This window comes from Notolepis coatsorum (genome assembly GCF_963971535.1).
Source record: "Notolepis coatsorum genome assembly, chromosome: 15".
Taxonomy (NCBI): Eukaryota; Metazoa; Chordata; class Actinopteri; order Aulopiformes; family Paralepididae; genus Notolepis; species Notolepis coatsorum.
The window spans coordinates 3,321,020-3,339,663 of NC_140179.1; the positions used below are offsets into that span (position 1 = coordinate 3,321,020).

The following is an 18,644-nucleotide window of genomic DNA, read 5'->3' on the forward strand; positions in this document are numbered from 1 at the left end:
GTTGTACGGATACCGTAGATGCCATATATTATACTGACCATATGTCCACGGTTACACCACCACCAGACAACATTCTCATGTTTGTGTTTTCTGTTCATTTCTGTTTTCCCCGAATGTGTTTTCTGTTCATTTCTGTTTTCCCCCGAAAGCTGAACACTGAAGATATTTCTGTTTATGAGACATTCTTTGATTATGGTCGATTGATCGCCATAGACATACATCCCTGTCGTCAGACATAATAAGCCTTTCCGCAAATCTTAACTCTCTCCTCCCGAGTTCAAGTTTATTCTGCTTCCATTTCTCACTAATACTATAGAGTGATGGAGACATGGTCAGTCGGCAGCTGCGTTGTACCGTACGGAAATGTAATATATTGATTATTGACATATTTTCCAAGCAGAATATATGGTCAAATATTTATTATATAAAAAAAAAAAAAAAAAAATCCTACATGCTTACATATATTTAACAGACGAACAGTCATAATATATTTAACAAATATATTTACATATATGTTATATCGATACCTTAACATTTTGCATATGAAAGAATATTCTTGCATCCCAGACATATATCTTACATATATTAGATTTCCGTATGGGCAGCAGGCTCGACAGCTACATCACTGTCCTGGTGTGAAGGCGTGTCGCTCTGCTTGTATTCATTGACCTTGTTGTTGGTTGCGTCCCCAGGCGTCCCCTGGACCCTGCACACCTGGCTGGAGTCCCTGCGCACCTGCTTCATGCAACACCGTCGGCCCCTGATCCAGGGTCTGCTGAAGGACTTCAGCGGCATCCAGGCGGAGGAGTACACGGAGGAGCTCATCACACACGGCCTGCCGCTCATGTTCCAGATCCTCCGAGCCAGCAAGGTCACTGCAGTAACCCTTAACCCTAACCCTAACCCTCATGTTCCAGATCCTCCGAGCCAGCAGGGGCACTGCAGTAACCCTAACCCTAACCCTCAGTCACGTGCACAACGTCGACCACATTTTAGAAAAACACAACCAGGGAGGCAGCGACGCCGAGGGCAGATGTTGGTCTGATACCAGTCTAAAATAGGCAACACAGTTTCATCAGAAAATGTAAATAAGCGGCTAGGTGGTGTAGTGGGCAAGGCGCTCGCCATCAACGCTGGAGACGCTGGGTTCGAATCCAGCTCTCGGACGTTGCTATCAGCTTGGCTGGTCGTTCACACTAACACAATTGGCAGTGTTAGGGGGTGGGAAAGCTGGTGGGTGGGTCCTGGGCGTTGTGGACAGCGATCCCTACAGTTCGGTCGGGGCGCCTGCACAGCGAGGGTAGGATCTGGAGGGAGGTAGTGTGACCTTCCACACGTTACACTCTCCCGGTGAGAGTCTGCGCTGCCAGGCTGGCTGCACATGCGTCGGAGGAAAGCATGTGACAGTCTCCGGCCTCCCGGACCAACAGTAGGGGGGAGTGCGCAACAACCAGGAAGGGCGTTGGGAATTGGCATAACGACTAAACAGTGGGATGGGAGAAAAATCGGAAAAAGGAGGGGGGAAAAGATTAAATTTTTTTTTAAATAAAGTACTAATTGACCACAGGAAAAAAGGTACATAATGTACGTTATGTGATAGCCATAAGTAATAATATATTTGTACATAATCTTGTATGAGTCATATATTTACATCTTGCACATAAGTAATATATTTACATCATGTATAAGTCATATATTTACATCTTGTAAATATGTAACATTTTTATGAATTGAAATTACAAAAGACCCTTTTGTAAACAAGACGAAAATAAATGTGGTCTTCATCCTCTTAGCAGTTGTTGTATTGAGCTGTACTGTATTGTACCCATTCTGCAATCTGTTAATAAAGTTTCAATCAATCAATCAATCAATGTATAAGTAATATATTATTTACCTCTTGTATAAGTAATATATTTACATCTTGTATAAGTAATATATTTACATCTTGTATACGTAATATATTTACATCTTGTATACGTAATATATTTACTTCTTGTATAAGTAATATATTTACATTTCGTATTGGCAAGTCCAAAACAAACACTGCGCTCTGTAGTCGAACCAACAATGTTTGTGGTTGTGGGCGAGTTCTCTCACCACTAGACTAAGCCACCCACCCACCTTGATACAAACACAGCAATACTATGATTATGGTTAGTTTTAATGGTTATGGTTAAGATATGGGTTAGGGTTAGGGTTTGACGGTTCGGCGGTTATGGTTAGTTTAACACTTCCAGTGCCAGCCATTAGACAAAGCCGTCTGTAGCGACGCCACCACTAGATAGATAGGGATCCGTCCCCTTGTTTGTAGAGCTATAACTATATTCTATATTATAGCTATGGATACAATACTATTTGACATCACCTATCTATCGTTCAATATGTGAAAAAGAATAAATTTGTCCATCCATACGTTCCCGTGTTATACCGCGGTGAATATAAGTATGGTTTTAGAGCGGTCTAGGGTAATTCATGAAATGCTGAGTTATAGCCCTACACATCGATTCCACTATAGACGTTGCCATTTCTTGCCTGTATACGCTATTATCCCGAAATCAAATCTATATCATAGGTATTATGTTCCATCATGAATGCATGAAAGGGGGGGGGGGGGGGGGTCGTTTCTGATTATTTGATTGTCGGTAACGGCATTCGTATTGAACACTAAAAACGGTTATCAGCCCGATCGGTATGAAAGCATTGCAGGATCAAGCTGAAATTGACGTCTGATCGTTAGTGCTTTATTTACATCGTTTTAAGCAAGATCGGGCTGAAATAGGATATCGGTATCTGAGGATACCAAGAACCATGTCTAACGTGCCAAAGATTATTCACAAAGCAAGTGACTTGATTCTCTGCATGTTTTGACACACAGAAGAAGCGTGTTTGCACTAATGGAGAAAAACATCATCTTTGTCCAATGGCACCCAATCAATCAATCAATCAAATCCTTTATTTAACCAGATAAGCATCATTGAGATTAAAATCTCTTTTTCAAGAGCGATCTGGCCAAGCAAGGCAGCAGAAAGTTTCAACATAAAAAAGAACATCACAATAAAATACAGATAAAACATTTACATCAAGCTCCAATTTCAGGCAAGTTATCAAACAGGCAAATGATCAAACACAGTTGCACTGACCAAGGGAACTGAGTTCGTAGGATTTTAAAATGGCTTTGAATTCTCCGAGGGTGACCAGTCCTGGTAATTTTAGGTCCTCCTGTATCTTGTTCCAAGATGAAGGAGCAGCATATTTAAAAGCCCTTTTTCCCAATTCAGTTCTCATATGGGGAACTTCCAGTGTTAGAACAGCTTGAGAACGAAGGGCATACTTATATTGCTTTGTGCACAGAAGCACACTTAGGTACGAGGGAACCAGCTTAAGCAGAGCTTTGTGCACCAGAGAGAGCCATCGAGAAAATCGCCGTATTTGTAGAGATGGATAACTTGCAATGGTATATAGGGTGCATTGCAAGTTATCCATCTCTACAAATACGGCGATTTTCTCGAGTCCCAAACGGATTCTCTAAGTCTATACTGTTCAGTCAAATCAGTGGATCGGATTGGTACTCTGTATTGGCAGATACTGAAAAGTGTAGGACTCACGAAAAAGTTAGAGAAACATCAGATCACTATTTTTCCTGTAAATTCCAAACCATGTGTCGGTGTCACATATATTTAAATCCGTTTTGCATATATTTAAAGGTGCTATAGATTAGATTAGATTAGATTAGAATAGATTAGATGTAGAATAATCAGACATTTGCACATCATACGTCGTCCCCGATATCTTCACTGAACAGAAAAACCGCTTCGATCTAACGTCTAGCGTACGTTTCTCATTCTCACTCCGGTCCTTGCGTGTGTGTGTTCGTGTGTGTGTTCGTGTGTGTGTTCGTGTGTTCGTGTGTGTGTGTGTGTGTGTGTGTTCCTGTGTGTGTGGCTCTGCAGAACGAGGTGATCAGCCAGCAGCTGTCGGTCATCTTCACCCAGTGTTACGGCCCGTTCCCCATCCCCAAGCTGACGGAGATCAAGAGGAAACAGACCTCGCGCTTAGGTAGGTGGTGAAGGAGCCGGTGCACGGTTACAGCGGTGGTACCCCCCTCCTGTCGTCAGCCGCTCCCAATGAGCACCCACCACCCTGCTCCATTGTATGTGGTTGTGTACATAGATATATATAGAACACTAGATAGCTTAAGGCGGAGTCACCAGCGTTGCTGAACCGCCGCCATCTTGCCAGGGGCAGCCTTGAGTGAGGGTGAGTGAGCTGCACAGACAAAAATACTCATAACTCGCTGAAATATTGACTGATTTACAAACGGTTTGGTTTATTGCAAGCATTATTAACGTGGCTATGATTCAAGCGGTTTGTAAAAAAAACATCTTTAAATTATTTAATTTTTTTATAAGTATGCAGTATCATAACTACATATTTGATGTTTATAGCAAACCAACCCGTTTGAAAATCGGTAAAGAATTGAGCAATCTATGGTAATTTAAATAGTACATGCACCATAGACATTAATGTTATCAGTAGCTGAGCTGCCTGGGGCAAGATGGCCGCCCTACGACGACGTCGCTCTCCATTGGCCGGCAGCACGGGTAAGCTATCTAGTGTTCTATATATATCTATGGTTGTGTACCTCTCGTGGCAGTGACATCACAGTAGGTGGCCGAAGAAGCACCCTCATAATGGCTGTGTGGTTGACACACAGCCACACATCGTTTGAGGATGGACAGATTCACCCCTCCCGCTGGCAGCGTTTTTTCAAGCAGCAAACACCCGTGACAGCTGTAAAGATATTCATGAAGAGTGGCAACTGCAGCATGTCTACGTGTCCCTGAGCAAGGCACTTAACCCCCTCCTAACTGCTCCCGATGAGTAGGTTGGCAGCTTGCGTGGTTGCCACCGCTGTCAGTGTGTGAGTGAATGGGTGAATGTGAGGCTTGGCTCAGGGGTAGAGCGGGTTGTCCAATGATCGAAGGGTTGGTGGTTCGAATCCCGCTCAAGCCCATGTCCATCCCACTGCCGTTGTGTCCTTGGGCAAGACACTTAACCTACTTGCCTCGTATGCATGTGAATGAATGTTGGTGGTGGTCGGAGGGGCCGTAGGCGATGATTATTCGCCACGCTTCCGTGAGTCTGCCTCAGGGCAGCTCTGGCTGCAATTGTAGCTTACCACCACCGGTATGACTGTGTATGAATGAATAATGGACTCTGTGAAGCGCTCTGGGTCTCATGAAGAGCGCTATATAAATCCAAGTCATTATTATTATTATTATTATTATTAAGTTGTAAAGCACTTTGGATAAAAGTGCTATATATAAATGCAGTCCATTCCATTCCAAGAGTGGCTTGGGATATTTGACACAAATATTACACATAGCGATTTTACAGTTACAGTAATCATTTTTGTAGTGTGGTGGTGAAAGGGTTAACCTTCTGTAGTGTGGTAGTGAAAGGGTTAACCTGCTGTAGTGTGGTAGTGAAAGGTTAACCTGCTGTAGTGTGGTAGTGAAAGGTTAACCTTCTGTAGTGTGGCAGTGAAAGGGTTAACCTGTAGTGTGGTAGTGAAAGGTTAACCTTCTGTAGTGTGGTAGTGAAAGGGTTAACCTTCTGTAGTGTGGTAGTGAAAGGTTAACCTTCTGTAGTGTGGTAGTGAAAGGTTAACCTTCTGTAGTGTGGTAGTGAAAGGGTTAACCTTCTGTAGTGTGGTAGTGAAAGGTTAACCTTCTGTAGTGTGGTAGTGAAAGGTTAACCTTCTGTAGTGTGGTAGTGAAAGGTTAACCGTCTGTAGTGTGGTAGTGAAAGGTTAACCTGCTGTAGTGTGGTAGTGAAAGGTTAACCTTCTGTAGTGTGGTAGTGAAAGGGTTAACCTTCTGTAGTGTGGTAGTGAAAGGTTAACCTGCTGTAGTGTGGTAGTGAAAGGTTAACCTTCTGTAGTGTGGTAGTGAAAGGTTAACCTTCTGTAGTGTGGTAGTGAAAGGTTAACCTTCTGTAGTGTGGTAGTGAAAGGGTTAACCTTCTGTAGTGTGGTAGTGAAAGGTTAACCTGCTGTAGTGTGGTAGTGAAAGGTTAACCTGCTGTAGTGTGGTAGTGAAAGGTTAACCTGCTGTAGTGTGGTAGTGAAATATTAACCTTCTGTAGTGTGGTAGTGAAAGGTTAACCTTCTGTAGTGTGGTAGTGAAAGGTTAACCTTCTGTAGTGTGGTAGTGAAAGGTTAACCTTCTGTAGTGTGGTAGTGAAAGGGTTAACCTTCTGTAGTGTGGTAGTGAAAGGTTAACCTTCTGTAGTGTGGTAGTGAAAGGTTAACCTTCTGTAGTGTGGTAGTGAAAGGGTTAACCTTCTGTAGTGTGGTAGTGAAAGGTTAACCTGCTGTAGTGTGGTAGTGAAAGGTTAACCTTTTGTAGTGTGGTAGTGAAAGGGTTAACCTTCTGTAGTGTGGTAGTGAAATATTAACCTTCTGTAGTGTGGTAGTGAAATGTTAACCTTCTGTAGTGTGGTAGTGACAGGGTTAAACCTGACTCAAAAGACTGCAATAACCCCCCCCCACACACACACACACACACACACACACACACACACACATACATACATACACACACCTTAGAGTTCAGAAAACTAGTTCACAACGGGATACTTTTAATATTAATAGCTTCATTAATAACTGGGTTGACGTTATAATTACTAAACTCATAAATAAATAAATACAAAGGATGCATAAGAAGGTGGCGGCAGCAGCCTAAGAGGGTAAGACGTAAGACCTATAGGCCCGGGGAGTGATGTTCCCTCATCGTAGCCTCTGAAGATCTACAGCCAAACCATAATTGTGTAGGTTCACAATATTTGACGGAGCTATAGATTATTAAATTCTTATGCTGTTATTATAACCAATAAAGAGAAATGTTTTAACTTAATCTTTGAGAAAATGTGTTTCATATCATAATGGACTGCGTTTATATAACACCTTTATCCAAATATATGTATTTATATAACACCTTTATCCAAATATATATATTTATATAACACCTTTATCCAAATATATATATTTATATAACAGCTTTTATCCAAAGCTCTTTACAACGTATGCCTCACATTCACCCGTTCACTCACACGTTCACACACCGACGGCGGAGGCGACCATGCCAGGTGCCAACCTGCTCACTGGGCAGCTCCCTCCAAACCGGGAACCTTCCGATTACCGGACGACCGATCTACCTCCTGACTAGATACTGTCGCCCCCCAAATCTTTACTCATTTCCATGGTAACTACTACAGTGCTGGCCCGTGCCCATGAGCAGTGGCGTCCTTGTCAAATCAGTTGTGTAATAGTCACTTTTGGTGAGTTGTTTCTATACAATTCAGTTATATGACATTTAGGTATGACACAGGACTACACAAGCATTTTTAGTATAGAAATGTGTCAACAGACTAAAGCAGGGAACCACAATATTTTGCATACGAATTATGCAGAATGTAATATCATAACTGTCTATTACTTTTCTTGCAATTGAGCCAATTTTCCTTAGGTACGGTTTTGAGGTGTGTGTTCAACAGAATGTAGTATCAAAAACACGTTCACAAAAAGTATGGGTTACTGAATGCTGAACTGCACTGTTATAATCACTAAGCCAGACCTTACCTGTGTCCCTGTATCACTTGTCTCTGCTGCCCTTTGATTAAAAAACGTCCCTATGTCCATTTTCCTTTTTTTTGGGCATATTTCAGTTAGTCACAGTAAAAGTCACCTAGTAAAAGTGAGATAATTGACAATATCAAAACATGCTAGGGCTGTACCGAATAGTTCGAAGCTTCGTTCATAATGTTGACATTCGAATTCTAAATCAACATAATTTTATTTTATTTTTTTTACATTTTTATTTGCCAATGTATGGCGAGTGCCATACCTTGCCATACCAAATGGACGCCCCTGCCAATGAGCCTCGCCAATCTTCGACCAATCACAAAAGCGCAACTGCTCTGACATTTGGTATCCCTTGTTATTCTTGTCGGTTATCGCGGCAACCTTTTCCGAGCTCTTCCTGTGTCTAATACACCTTGTTAGCAGGAGTCATGTGTCTAATACACCTTGTTAGCAGGAGTCATGTGTCTAATACACCTTGTTAGCAGGAGTCATGTGTCTAATACACCTTGTTAGCAGGAGTCATGTGTCTAATACACCTTGTTAGCAGGAGTCATGTGTCTAATACACCTTGTTAGCAGGAGTCATGTGTCTAATACACCTTGTTAGCAGGAGTCATGTGTCTAATACACCTTGTTAGCAGGAGTCATGTGTCTAATACACCTTGTTAGCAGGAGTCCTGTGTCTAATACACCTTGTTAGCAAGAGTCATGTGTCTAATACACCTTGTTAGCAGGAGTCATGTGTCTAATACACCTTGTTAGCAGGAGTCCTGTGTCTAATACACCTCGTTAGCAGCTCTTCATGTGTCTAATACACCTTGTTAGCAGGAGTCATGTGTCTAATACACCTTGTTAGCAGGAGTCCTGTGTCTAATATACCTTGTTAGCAGCTCTTCATGTGTCTAATACACCTTGTTAGCAGGAGTCATGTGTCTAATATACCTTGTTAGCAGCTCTTCCTGTGTCTAATACACCTTGTTAGCAGGAGTCCTGTGTCTAATACACCTTGTTAGCAGGAGTCATGTGTCTAATACACCTCGTTAGCAGGAGTCATGTGTCTAATACACCTTGTTAGCAGGAGTCCTGTGTCTAATATACCTTGTTAGCAGGAGTCATGTGTCTAATACACCTTGTTAGCAGGAGTCATGTGTCTAATATACCTTGTTAGCAGGAGTCATGTGTCTAATACACCTTGTTAGCAGGAGTCATGTGTCTAATACACCTCGTTAGCAGGAGTCATGTGTCTAATACACCTCGTTAGCAGGAGTTATGTGTCTAATACACCTCGTTAGCAGGAGTCATGTGTCTAATACACCTTGTTAGCAGGAGTCATGTGTCTAATACACCTCGTTAGCAGGAGTCCTGTGTCTAATACACCTCGTTAGCAGGAGTCATGTGTCTAATACACCTTGTTAGCAGGAGTCCTGTGTCTAATACACCTTGTTATAGCAGGAGTCATGTGTCTAATACACCTTGTTAGCAGGAGTCATGTGTCTAATACACCTCGTTAGCAGGAGTCATGTCGTGTCTAATACACCTTGTTAGCAGGAGTCATGTGTCTAATATACCTTGTTAGCAGGAGTCCTGTGTCTAATACACCTCGTTAGCAGGAGTCCTGTGTCTAATACACCTTGTTAGCAGGAGTCCTGTGTCTAATACACCTCGTTAGCAGGAGTCCTGTGTCTAATACACCTCGTTAGCAGGAGTCCTGTGTCTAATACACCTTGTTAGCAGGAGTCATGTGTCTAATACACCTCGTTAGCAGGAGTCCTGTGTCTAATACACCTTGTTAGCAGGAGTCATGTGTCTAATACACCTTGTCAGCAGGAGTCATGTGTCTAATACACCTTGTTAGCAGGAGTCATGTGTCTAATACACCTTGTTAGCAGGAGTCCTGTGTCTAATACACCTTGTTAGCAGGAGTCATGTGTCTAATACACCTTGTTAGCAGGAGTCATGTGTCTAATACACCTCGTTAGCAGGACTCATGTGTCTAATACACCTTGTTAACAGGAGTCATGTGTCTAATACACCTTGTTAGCAGGAGTCATGTGTCTTTTAGTCCTGAGTCCAGCCCCTAGCAACAGTGGAGGGCGTCCGTGTAGTGATCCTTATTCTCATTGTTATTGTTTATCCGCACTTACAAACATACATTCTGGAATAAAATAAGTAAAAAGAAGAACAGTTAAAATGTGCAGGAAAGGTCAAAAAACCCAAGGGCTTATAAGCGACCTCCCCTCTTAAACCTATATAGGATAACTACACACAAAAAAAATCCCCCCCCCCCCCCCCCACATTATGCACAAACACATGCGCATATCCCTCTCCACACTTACATACAATACAGCATTATACAACTATTATATTGTTGGGGAATTTTTTTTAAAAGACTTTACACAAATACACATGGATACTATAGACTACAGGATCTGTAGTTCTTTTTTAAGCTTACTTTTAAATATATTTAAAGTGGTACATAGATTTTGTATATCATTCCACATCACTGCACCTTGATAAACAAATGGGAATTTGGCAACAGAGGTCCTACAGAAAGGAATGCGTAAGTCTTTATTTCTTCTTGTGAGATGTGCATGATAATGAGAATTAAACTCAAAATAAGTTTGAAAAAAAAATTAGGCAAAGATAAAGGAAGACCAATTACTTTGTACATAAGAACCCCTGTTTGATACTTGTTGACCTCATAAATTGTGAGTAGTTGCAGTTTTTTAAATAATGGTTTGGTTGGGGCTAAATAAGAAGAGTTGGTTGCAATTCTTACAAAGGATTTCTGAGCTCTATGGATTGTTTGTAAGTAAGATGGGTAAGTGTTGGCCCAAATTATATTGCAGTAAAAGATGTGAGGATAAATTAAACTGTAATACAAAGTTAGTAATGTGCTCTTTTTTAATTGTTTTTTAACCCTTTTTATAATGCCCAACGATTTTGAAACCTTCTTACAAACAATTTCACAATGATTCTTAAAGCAGAGTTTCTCATCGATATTGACACCTAAGAATTTCACTGATGAAACTTGTGCAAGTTCATTGTTATTGATACAAATCTTGGTTCCGTCTGAAATGTTTTTGTTCTTATTTCTAAAAATAATGAAGTTAGATTTTATGACATTGAGTGATAGCTTGTTTAACTGAAACCAATAGGAAAAATGGATGAGTCCAGAATTTGCTTTATCAATAAGGGAATCAAAATTCTTGTCAGTGACGAAGAGATTTGTGTCATCAGCAAATAATATAGGTGACAATAAACTGGATGCATTTGCAAGATCATTGACATAAATCAAAAACAACAAGGGTCCTAGAATGGACCCTTGTGGAACACCACATTTTAGTATAGCCAGCTGTGATCGATTACCATTGAAAACTACAAATTGCTCTCTGTTGTTTAAGTAATTCTCAACCCATTGTATAACCTGTTTTTTAAAACCATAACATGACATTTTTGATAGTAAAATTTCGTGATTCACTGTGTCGAAAGCCTTTGATAAATCTAAAAAAATGCCTAAGGTATATTCATTTTTCTCCAGTGCAGCTGTAATTTTTTCTCTAAGGTGCAAAAGAGCCATATATGTAGAGTATTTTTTTCTAAAGCCATACTAATGTTCGAACAAGATATTGTTATCATCTAGATGTTTCATGATTCTATTATATACCAGCTTTTCAAGAATTTTTTTAAAACAAGGTAGTATCGATATAGGACGATAGTTTGAGAATACAGAGGGGTCATCAGCTTTAAACAGTGGTATAACCTTGGCAACTTTGAAGGCTTGAGGGATAGTGCCTGATTCAAGGGACATGGAAAAAATAGATCTATAATTGAAGATGCAACCTTTTTTATCAAAGAGGCTGGAATTTCATCATGGCCAGGAGAAGAGTTTTTTAACACGCACAAAAGAAGAGAGGACACCCAGAGCCTAACAAGATGATTCCTTTTGCCTGTTGTCAGGAGAACTAATCAAACCAAGATAAGAGGTCTTGGGGGGTGGAGGGGGAATGAAAAATAAAGCAAGGCCAACAAATAATTAAAGTGCCAAGCAGACGAAAACGATGTAGACGCGGTGGAAAGGCTTCTTATTGTAGATGGGAGAGAAGAACTGGCACAAACATAAACTCCACCACTGGCTCATAACCAAGGTGTATGGACAGTATAACATAACCAAGGTGTATGGACAGTATAACATAACCAAGGTGTATGGACAGTATAACATAACCAAGGTGTATGGACAGTATAACATAACCAAGGTGTATGGACAGTATAACATAACCAAGGTGTATGGACAGTATAACATAACCACTAGTATAATTTGTGGATTTGAAAGTATTACTCTCATTGAATAAGTGATAATATCTTAATTATTTACGAGTGCCCCTTCCTCGTATCGGGAGGTTATACTGTTCAAGGATATGTATGCATTAATTAAAACTCAAATATTGTGTTAGAGTAGTGTGTGCTGGGCGGTCAGGTGGCGTAGCGGAGATTGCGCTCGTCACCAACGCAGGAGACGCTGGGTTCGAGCCCAGCTCTCGGCGTGGCTACCAGCTTGGCTGGCCGTTCATACTAATACAATTGGCAGTATTAGGGGGTGGGAAAGCTGGCGGGTGGGGATCTGGCGTTAACCACGCGTTAACACTCCACCAATGAGAGTCCTCGCTGCCAAGTGAAAAGAGCGTCACTGGCTTGACGGCGCACGTCTCGGAGGAAGCGTGTGTTCGACATCAGGACGCCCTTGTACCGACTCGTGGGAGAACATGCGTACAACAACCAGGTAGGGGAGGGGGGGAATTGGCACAACGACTAATTGGGACGGGGAGAAAATCAGAGAAAAATAGGAGAAAGAGAAGGTTAAAAAAAAAAAGTCGTGTGTGCTCGTGTGTGTGTGTGTGTGTGTGTGTGTGTGTGTGTGTGTGTGTGTGTGTGTGTGTGTGTGTGTGTGTGTGTGTGTGTGTGTGTGTGTGTGTGTGTGTGTGTGTGTGTGTGTGTGTGTGTGTGTGTGTGTGTGTGTGTGTGTTGCACTTGTTGCAACATATGATCCAGGAAAGACAACTCTCTACCGCCATCTAGTGTTTATTCAATGGTAGGGCGAAGACAAATTACACACTACTTCTACATTTGCCTTTTAAATGGCCTTGGGCTTTAACATTTATTAATTAATAAATAAAATACACGTTTGATAGATCATTTACATACCCTTCTCATTTCAATTTAGATTTCCATCTATACATTAATGTATGTATGGGATATGAAACAGCCTCGAGGCCTGAGAATCATATTCAATGTTCGGCAGATTGGTATGGAACGAGAACGCTGGACTGAAGCCCAATGAATGAATAATTGCCCTGGAGACATTTGCAACTGCATTACCTGAATGTTTTTACATTGAAGGAAATGGTTATGGATATGGATACACTGGATTACAGATCCCAATACTCTGATGATAAAGCAATGTTTCAACCAAACAGGATCTTCATCTGCCAAATTCGTTGTTGTTCTTTTGCCTGATGAAGATGGAAACATTGCTTTTTTAGTTAGAGTATAGGGAGCTGTAATCCAGTGTACAGATATTCATTTCCTTCAATCTTCATATGTAATTTTATTCTGCACCCATGGCCTAAAAACTCTTCCTGCAAAAACAGTCACACCTCAACTACTGCAATTAATGCACTATGCTAGCTGGTTTACCGGCTACCGCCACCAAGCCACTTCAACTCATACTGTAGGAGCCAAATCCTATGATGATAAATTGTGACTTTATTGCCCCCTTAGAAATGTGGTTTATTATGGTATTCGTGTTTTTATTTGTTTATTAATATTTGTCAATGAATTCCAAGATGGAGACTTACCTGGTCAACTCCCCTTTTTTCCCACGCTCCCCCTAACCACTCCTATAACATGGCAGGTAATTTAGAGTTCACGCAGGCCCAGGTGGAGCGGTACCATATAGTTTTTGACCACACTCAATTCGCATTTGATTTGATTGACAGTTTAAGTTCATGTACATAACCCTTTTTGTTTGTTTTATAGTGGTAGGCAGCTATTGGGGCTGTTGTGACTCGCTTCCCAATAAATCCTGTTTGTTTTGAAAGTACATTGGACCAGCGTCATCTTTTCTTTTTGGATTGCAATTCGGAGCGTGTCGGACTAACAACGCATTACCTGGAGCCTCAAGGCAACTGCGGTTCGTATGATTGCCTATGACAGGTCATCAAAGCGAAGCAGGTTATTCTCGGTCCTCACTTCACAATGGTGGAATTAATTTCCCATCACGGTCAGGACAGCCGAAACCCACCCAATTTCCCGTCGGCGACTATAAACACCCTTCTTCGATCAATATCTGAAAAAGATTATAATTTAAAAAAAATAGAGAATAAACTACTAACCTTCATACCTAACCTTTAACTATGAACTGCTACTAAGGAATCTACCTTGCCTATAGTACTACCTACTATGCTAATAGTAGCACTCAAGTTCAACACTGACAAACAATCTTTTATCCAAATTCTTTTATTCTACTTTTTTTATCTGGTTTCACTGTTTTTTAACTGCTGTCTGTTTGTCTGATTTTGTTTTGTTGTGTTTCTTATATACTAAGCTGTAGTGTAAACTAAAGCACCCTGTGCATTCGTGCTGTGAAGGGTGCTATATAAATAAAAGTCATTCATTCATTCAAACAATCTTACTTACCCTTACTGTAGCTGCCAAAGTTGTACCCTTCCTGCTGACTTGTTGTACAGAACTTGTAAATTGCTTTGGATTAGACCGCAGTGGTTCCCAAACTGTGGTGCGCGCACCCCTTGTGGTGCGCGAGCACCCTCTAGGTCAGGGGTGTCAAACTCATTTTCACAGAGGGCCACATCAGCATTATGGTTGCCCTCAAAGGGCCAAAGACCGTAATGTAAAATAAATGTAGCTATACATTTACATATTGTTAAACATGGTGTTTCTGTATTTATTACTTATTCAAGTTATACATATTGCATATTCATTTGCATAAATGTAAAAATATATGTTAGCTTATGTTATTTTAACAAATAATTTTAGTTTATCAGAACCCCATATTACTCCACCAATCAATGATCAAACCATTCAAGTAAATAACAAAGAAGAATATCATCAAATACAAGCTATGATATTAAGTTTGTTCAAAACCTTTTTGTCACAGTCAAGAGGGGCAGAACTAACAACTGTGAGCTGCAAAGAACACGTGGGACAGATGTAGCAGATGTTACAAAAACAAATGGCTGCACACAACCTTGCAGAGGCCATACATCCAACTAATGGAAGATAGTTTAATTAACTTTAATTAACAGATTGCAGAATGGGTACAGTACAGTACAGCTCAATACACACAATTGTTAAGGGGATGCAGACCAGAGAAAGACTTTCAGGGTCCCCCATTTTCAATTCGTAATGAAATTGCTATTATGTGTCTGCATGAACACACAACTGTAACTGTACTCAAAAATAACAAAATAAGGGTTGTCTCAGTTCACAACTATATTGGTCAAGTTTTGGGTGGGACTTGTTTGCGTCCCTACAGCTTCTTATTCAATTGAGCGAGATGCTCGGTTATGTCACACAGCCAGTTTGCATCTGACAGTTCAGACAATATTTCTTCAACCCTTTGTTACCTATTCCGCCTGGATATTTTTTGTATTTTGGGCTGTAAAATTGTCAAAGAATGTCTGAGGAGTAAGTGCTTTTGGCTTTTTTCCTTTGTTACCTCAGATGTTCAACATACATGTATGTGTAAGAATGTGTAATAACTAAGGCTGTCAAAGTTAAAGCTTTATTAACGCATTAACCCACAATTATTTTAACACTGCTATTTTTTAACCCAATATTAATGTAAAAAAAAAAAAAAATTTTTTTTTTTTTTTAACCTGAGCTCTTGGGGGGCCACATCAAATGACGTGGCGGGCCGGATTTGGCCCGCGGGCCGTGAGTTTGACACCTATGCTCTAGGTGGTGCGTGACATGAAAAGGCTAATGGTGGTAAAAAAATAATACAAAATTTACAATAAAATTCCCTATCCATAGTCGCCGTGGGAAGAGATAAAATAAAAAATAAAATCTAACAGAAACCCATTGGGGGGTGCGTCAGCTACTGTAGGTCGGGAGGTGACAGGGGGTGCACGGCCAAAAAAGTTTGGGAACCGCTGGATTAGAGCATCAGCTAAATTACTAAATGTTAATGTAAATGTAAAAACATGTTGGATCGGTGCTAGTCTACTATATTGTTGTTTTACACATCCATGTTTCATTTAGCCAATTTTTCCACCTCCTCTCATTCTGTGAGAAGAACATAAGAACGTACAAAGCGCAGTCGCATCCCCCTCACAACAGAAAGCGTGTGGTGTAGGACTCGAGTCCGAGTGCTGGACTGATCTTCACGACTCGTGACTCGACTTGGACTTGAGCACTGATGACTCGGACTTGGACTCGAGCGTTGACTGCATTCGGACCTGGAAGTTGCAGACTCGGACTTGTTAATTGATAAATACAGTTATTTATTCATATTTATTTTTTGTAATAGGCCCTAATCATTTGGCATAAGATATTGTAGGCTATAAGGGCGGCTACGTGGCGTAGTGGGCAAGGCGCTCGCCACGAATGCGGAGACGCTGGGCTCGCCTGTTCGAGCCCAGCGCTCCACATTGCTTTCAGTTTAGCTGGTCGTTCATACTAATACACATTGGCCGTATTAGGGGGTGGGAAACTGATGGGTGGGGATCGGGCGTTGTGGACAGCGACTCCTACAGGTCGGTTGGTGCGCCTGCGCAGTAGAATCAGGAAGTGTCGGGGGCAGCGTGAGCCTCCCACGCGTTACTCCTCGCCACTGAGAGATCGAGCTGCGCAGGTGAAAAGATGCGACTGCTGTTACCTCAAGTACCGGAGGGGACTTGTGCTATGTATGACTTAGTCCACATTGCAGCCGGCTTGTGGGAGGCAAGAAACAGCGTCCGTGACAGGGGAGGGTTGAATTGGATGATACGAAATTGGGATGGGAGAAAATATAGAAAATGGGAGAAAAAGTGGATAAAAAAAAGATATTGTTGGCTATATTAATACTGTAGAATTATTTAATTTTGTGCAAGAGCAGACATGTGTGTTCCACCTACATGCGGATTCACGTCGACACCCTCATGTTCACTACTTAAGATGCCTAAACAGACGCCTCGAATCGTGTGCTTTGCTTACACAGATTTTACATCCAAATTCCAACAAGCGCACTGCTAGATGTTCATTATGTAAACTAACTATGGAAGAGAAGACCAGGACAACCTCAACCTCAAACAGACATCTGTGGAGTGGACTCAACCTTGATGACTTGGACTCGGACTTGAATACTGGGGACTCAAGATTTAGTGACTCGACTACGACACTGACAGAAAGATAATAATAAGGTTGAAAATGTTGAGGTGTGAGTAATGTTTTTTTTCATGTTTTTTTTGCTATCTTCTCTTTCTTCAGACCCCCACTTCCTTAATAACAAGGATATGTCTGATGTCACCTTCCTGGTGGAGGGAAAGCCCTTTTATGCACACAAGGTTTTGCTGTTCACTGCTTCATCCAGGTAAGGGAGAGTATTTTTTCCCTCTAACTTGGCAATGTTGTATTTGCAAGCTAAAAAAAACATATTAGCTACTGATATGCAGCATTTCTGACATCCTGTGCAATGTTATAATACAGCTAATGCAAAAACTTGCTAGGGCTTTCTTAGCCATCTGTAGTGTGGTAGTGAAAGGTTAACCAATGTACAGTTTCTACGTCAAATGTATATACTCCCTTTTCTTGACTCCTTCTGTATCACAAACAGTACTGTATTTGCAAATCTGGTATGTCATAAATGTATAGATGTAGCAGTACTGACTATCTGTATGTCATGTATGTCATATATGTCTATATGAATTGAAAATGGGGGACCCTGATGGAAACAAGACAAACGTCTTTCTCAGGTCTGCATCCCCTTAACAATTGTATGTATTGAGCCGTACTGTATTGTACCCATTCTGCAATCTGTTAAATAAAGTTTTCATTCATTCATTCATTCAACCTTCTGTAGTGTGGTAGTGAAAGGTTAACCTTCTGTAGTGTGGTAGTGAAAGGGTAACCTTCTGTAGTGTGGTAGTGAAAGGTTAACCTTCTGTAGTGTGGTAGTGAAAGATTAACCTTCTGTAGTGTGGTAGTGAAAGGTTAACCGTCTGTAGTGTGGTAGTGAAAGGTTAACCTTCTGTAGTGCGGTAGTGAAAGGTTAACCGTCTGTAGTGTGGTAGTGAAAGGGTTAACCTTCTGTAGTGTGGTAGTGAAAGGTTAACCTTCTGTAGTGTGGTAGTGAAAGGTTAACATTCTGTAGTGTGGTAGTGAAAGGTTAACCTTCTGTAGTGTGGTAGTGAAAGGTTAACCTTCTGTAGTGTGGTAGTGAAAGGTTAACGTTAGGTTATGACTATAACCAAGTTCTGTTAATTAGGGGTGACGCTTGGCATCACTACTGCACTATCTCGCGTACGTGCACGCGTACTGAATAAACCACAAATGTACCTCTAATACCAGTATTAGTCTGACCACACCCCTCATCAGCTTACCTTCATAAGCAGGTGTGTGGTCACCTGCTCTCCTCCTTCCCAAACTTTCACCACAAGGTGAGGTCAAGGGCTGCAGCGGCCGTCTGATGCCAAGCGTCACCCCTAATTAACAGAACTTGGTTATAGTCATAACCTAACGTTCTGTTTCATTAGGGGCTCTGCTTGGCATCACTACTGCACAAAGGGAGGCCAAGCGGAGCCGCTGGCTGACAAATACACCCCGCTGACAGCCCCCCAAAACCATCAGAACAGGGAGGGCCGAGCCCCCCCGACCCCCCCTAATGGAGGGTATCCCCCCTATTAGAGGCTTCACGGGAAGGCGACGGACCCGACCGTGCGAAGAGGCACTCAAGCAACTTAACGCACAGGGTGAGCAGACCGTGGCTTGACCCCACGACTACA

The 18,644-nt window shown here is 41.5% G+C and overlaps 1 protein-coding gene across 1 annotated transcript in view; it reads left to right on the plus strand.

Moving 5' to 3' along the window:
* LOC311241631 (ankyrin repeat and BTB/POZ domain-containing protein 3-A-like) overlaps positions 1–18,644 on the plus strand; it is a gene marked incomplete at both ends in the record, with an annotated part of 465,210 nt that overhangs the window by 434,272 nt on the left and 12,294 nt on the right. Inside the window, 3 exon segments of the mRNA XM_084330507.1 lie at positions 693–871; positions 3,951–4,056; positions 17,131–17,233. Coding sequence (XP_084186633.1) covers positions 693–871; positions 3,951–4,056; positions 17,131–17,233 — 388 coding nt within the window.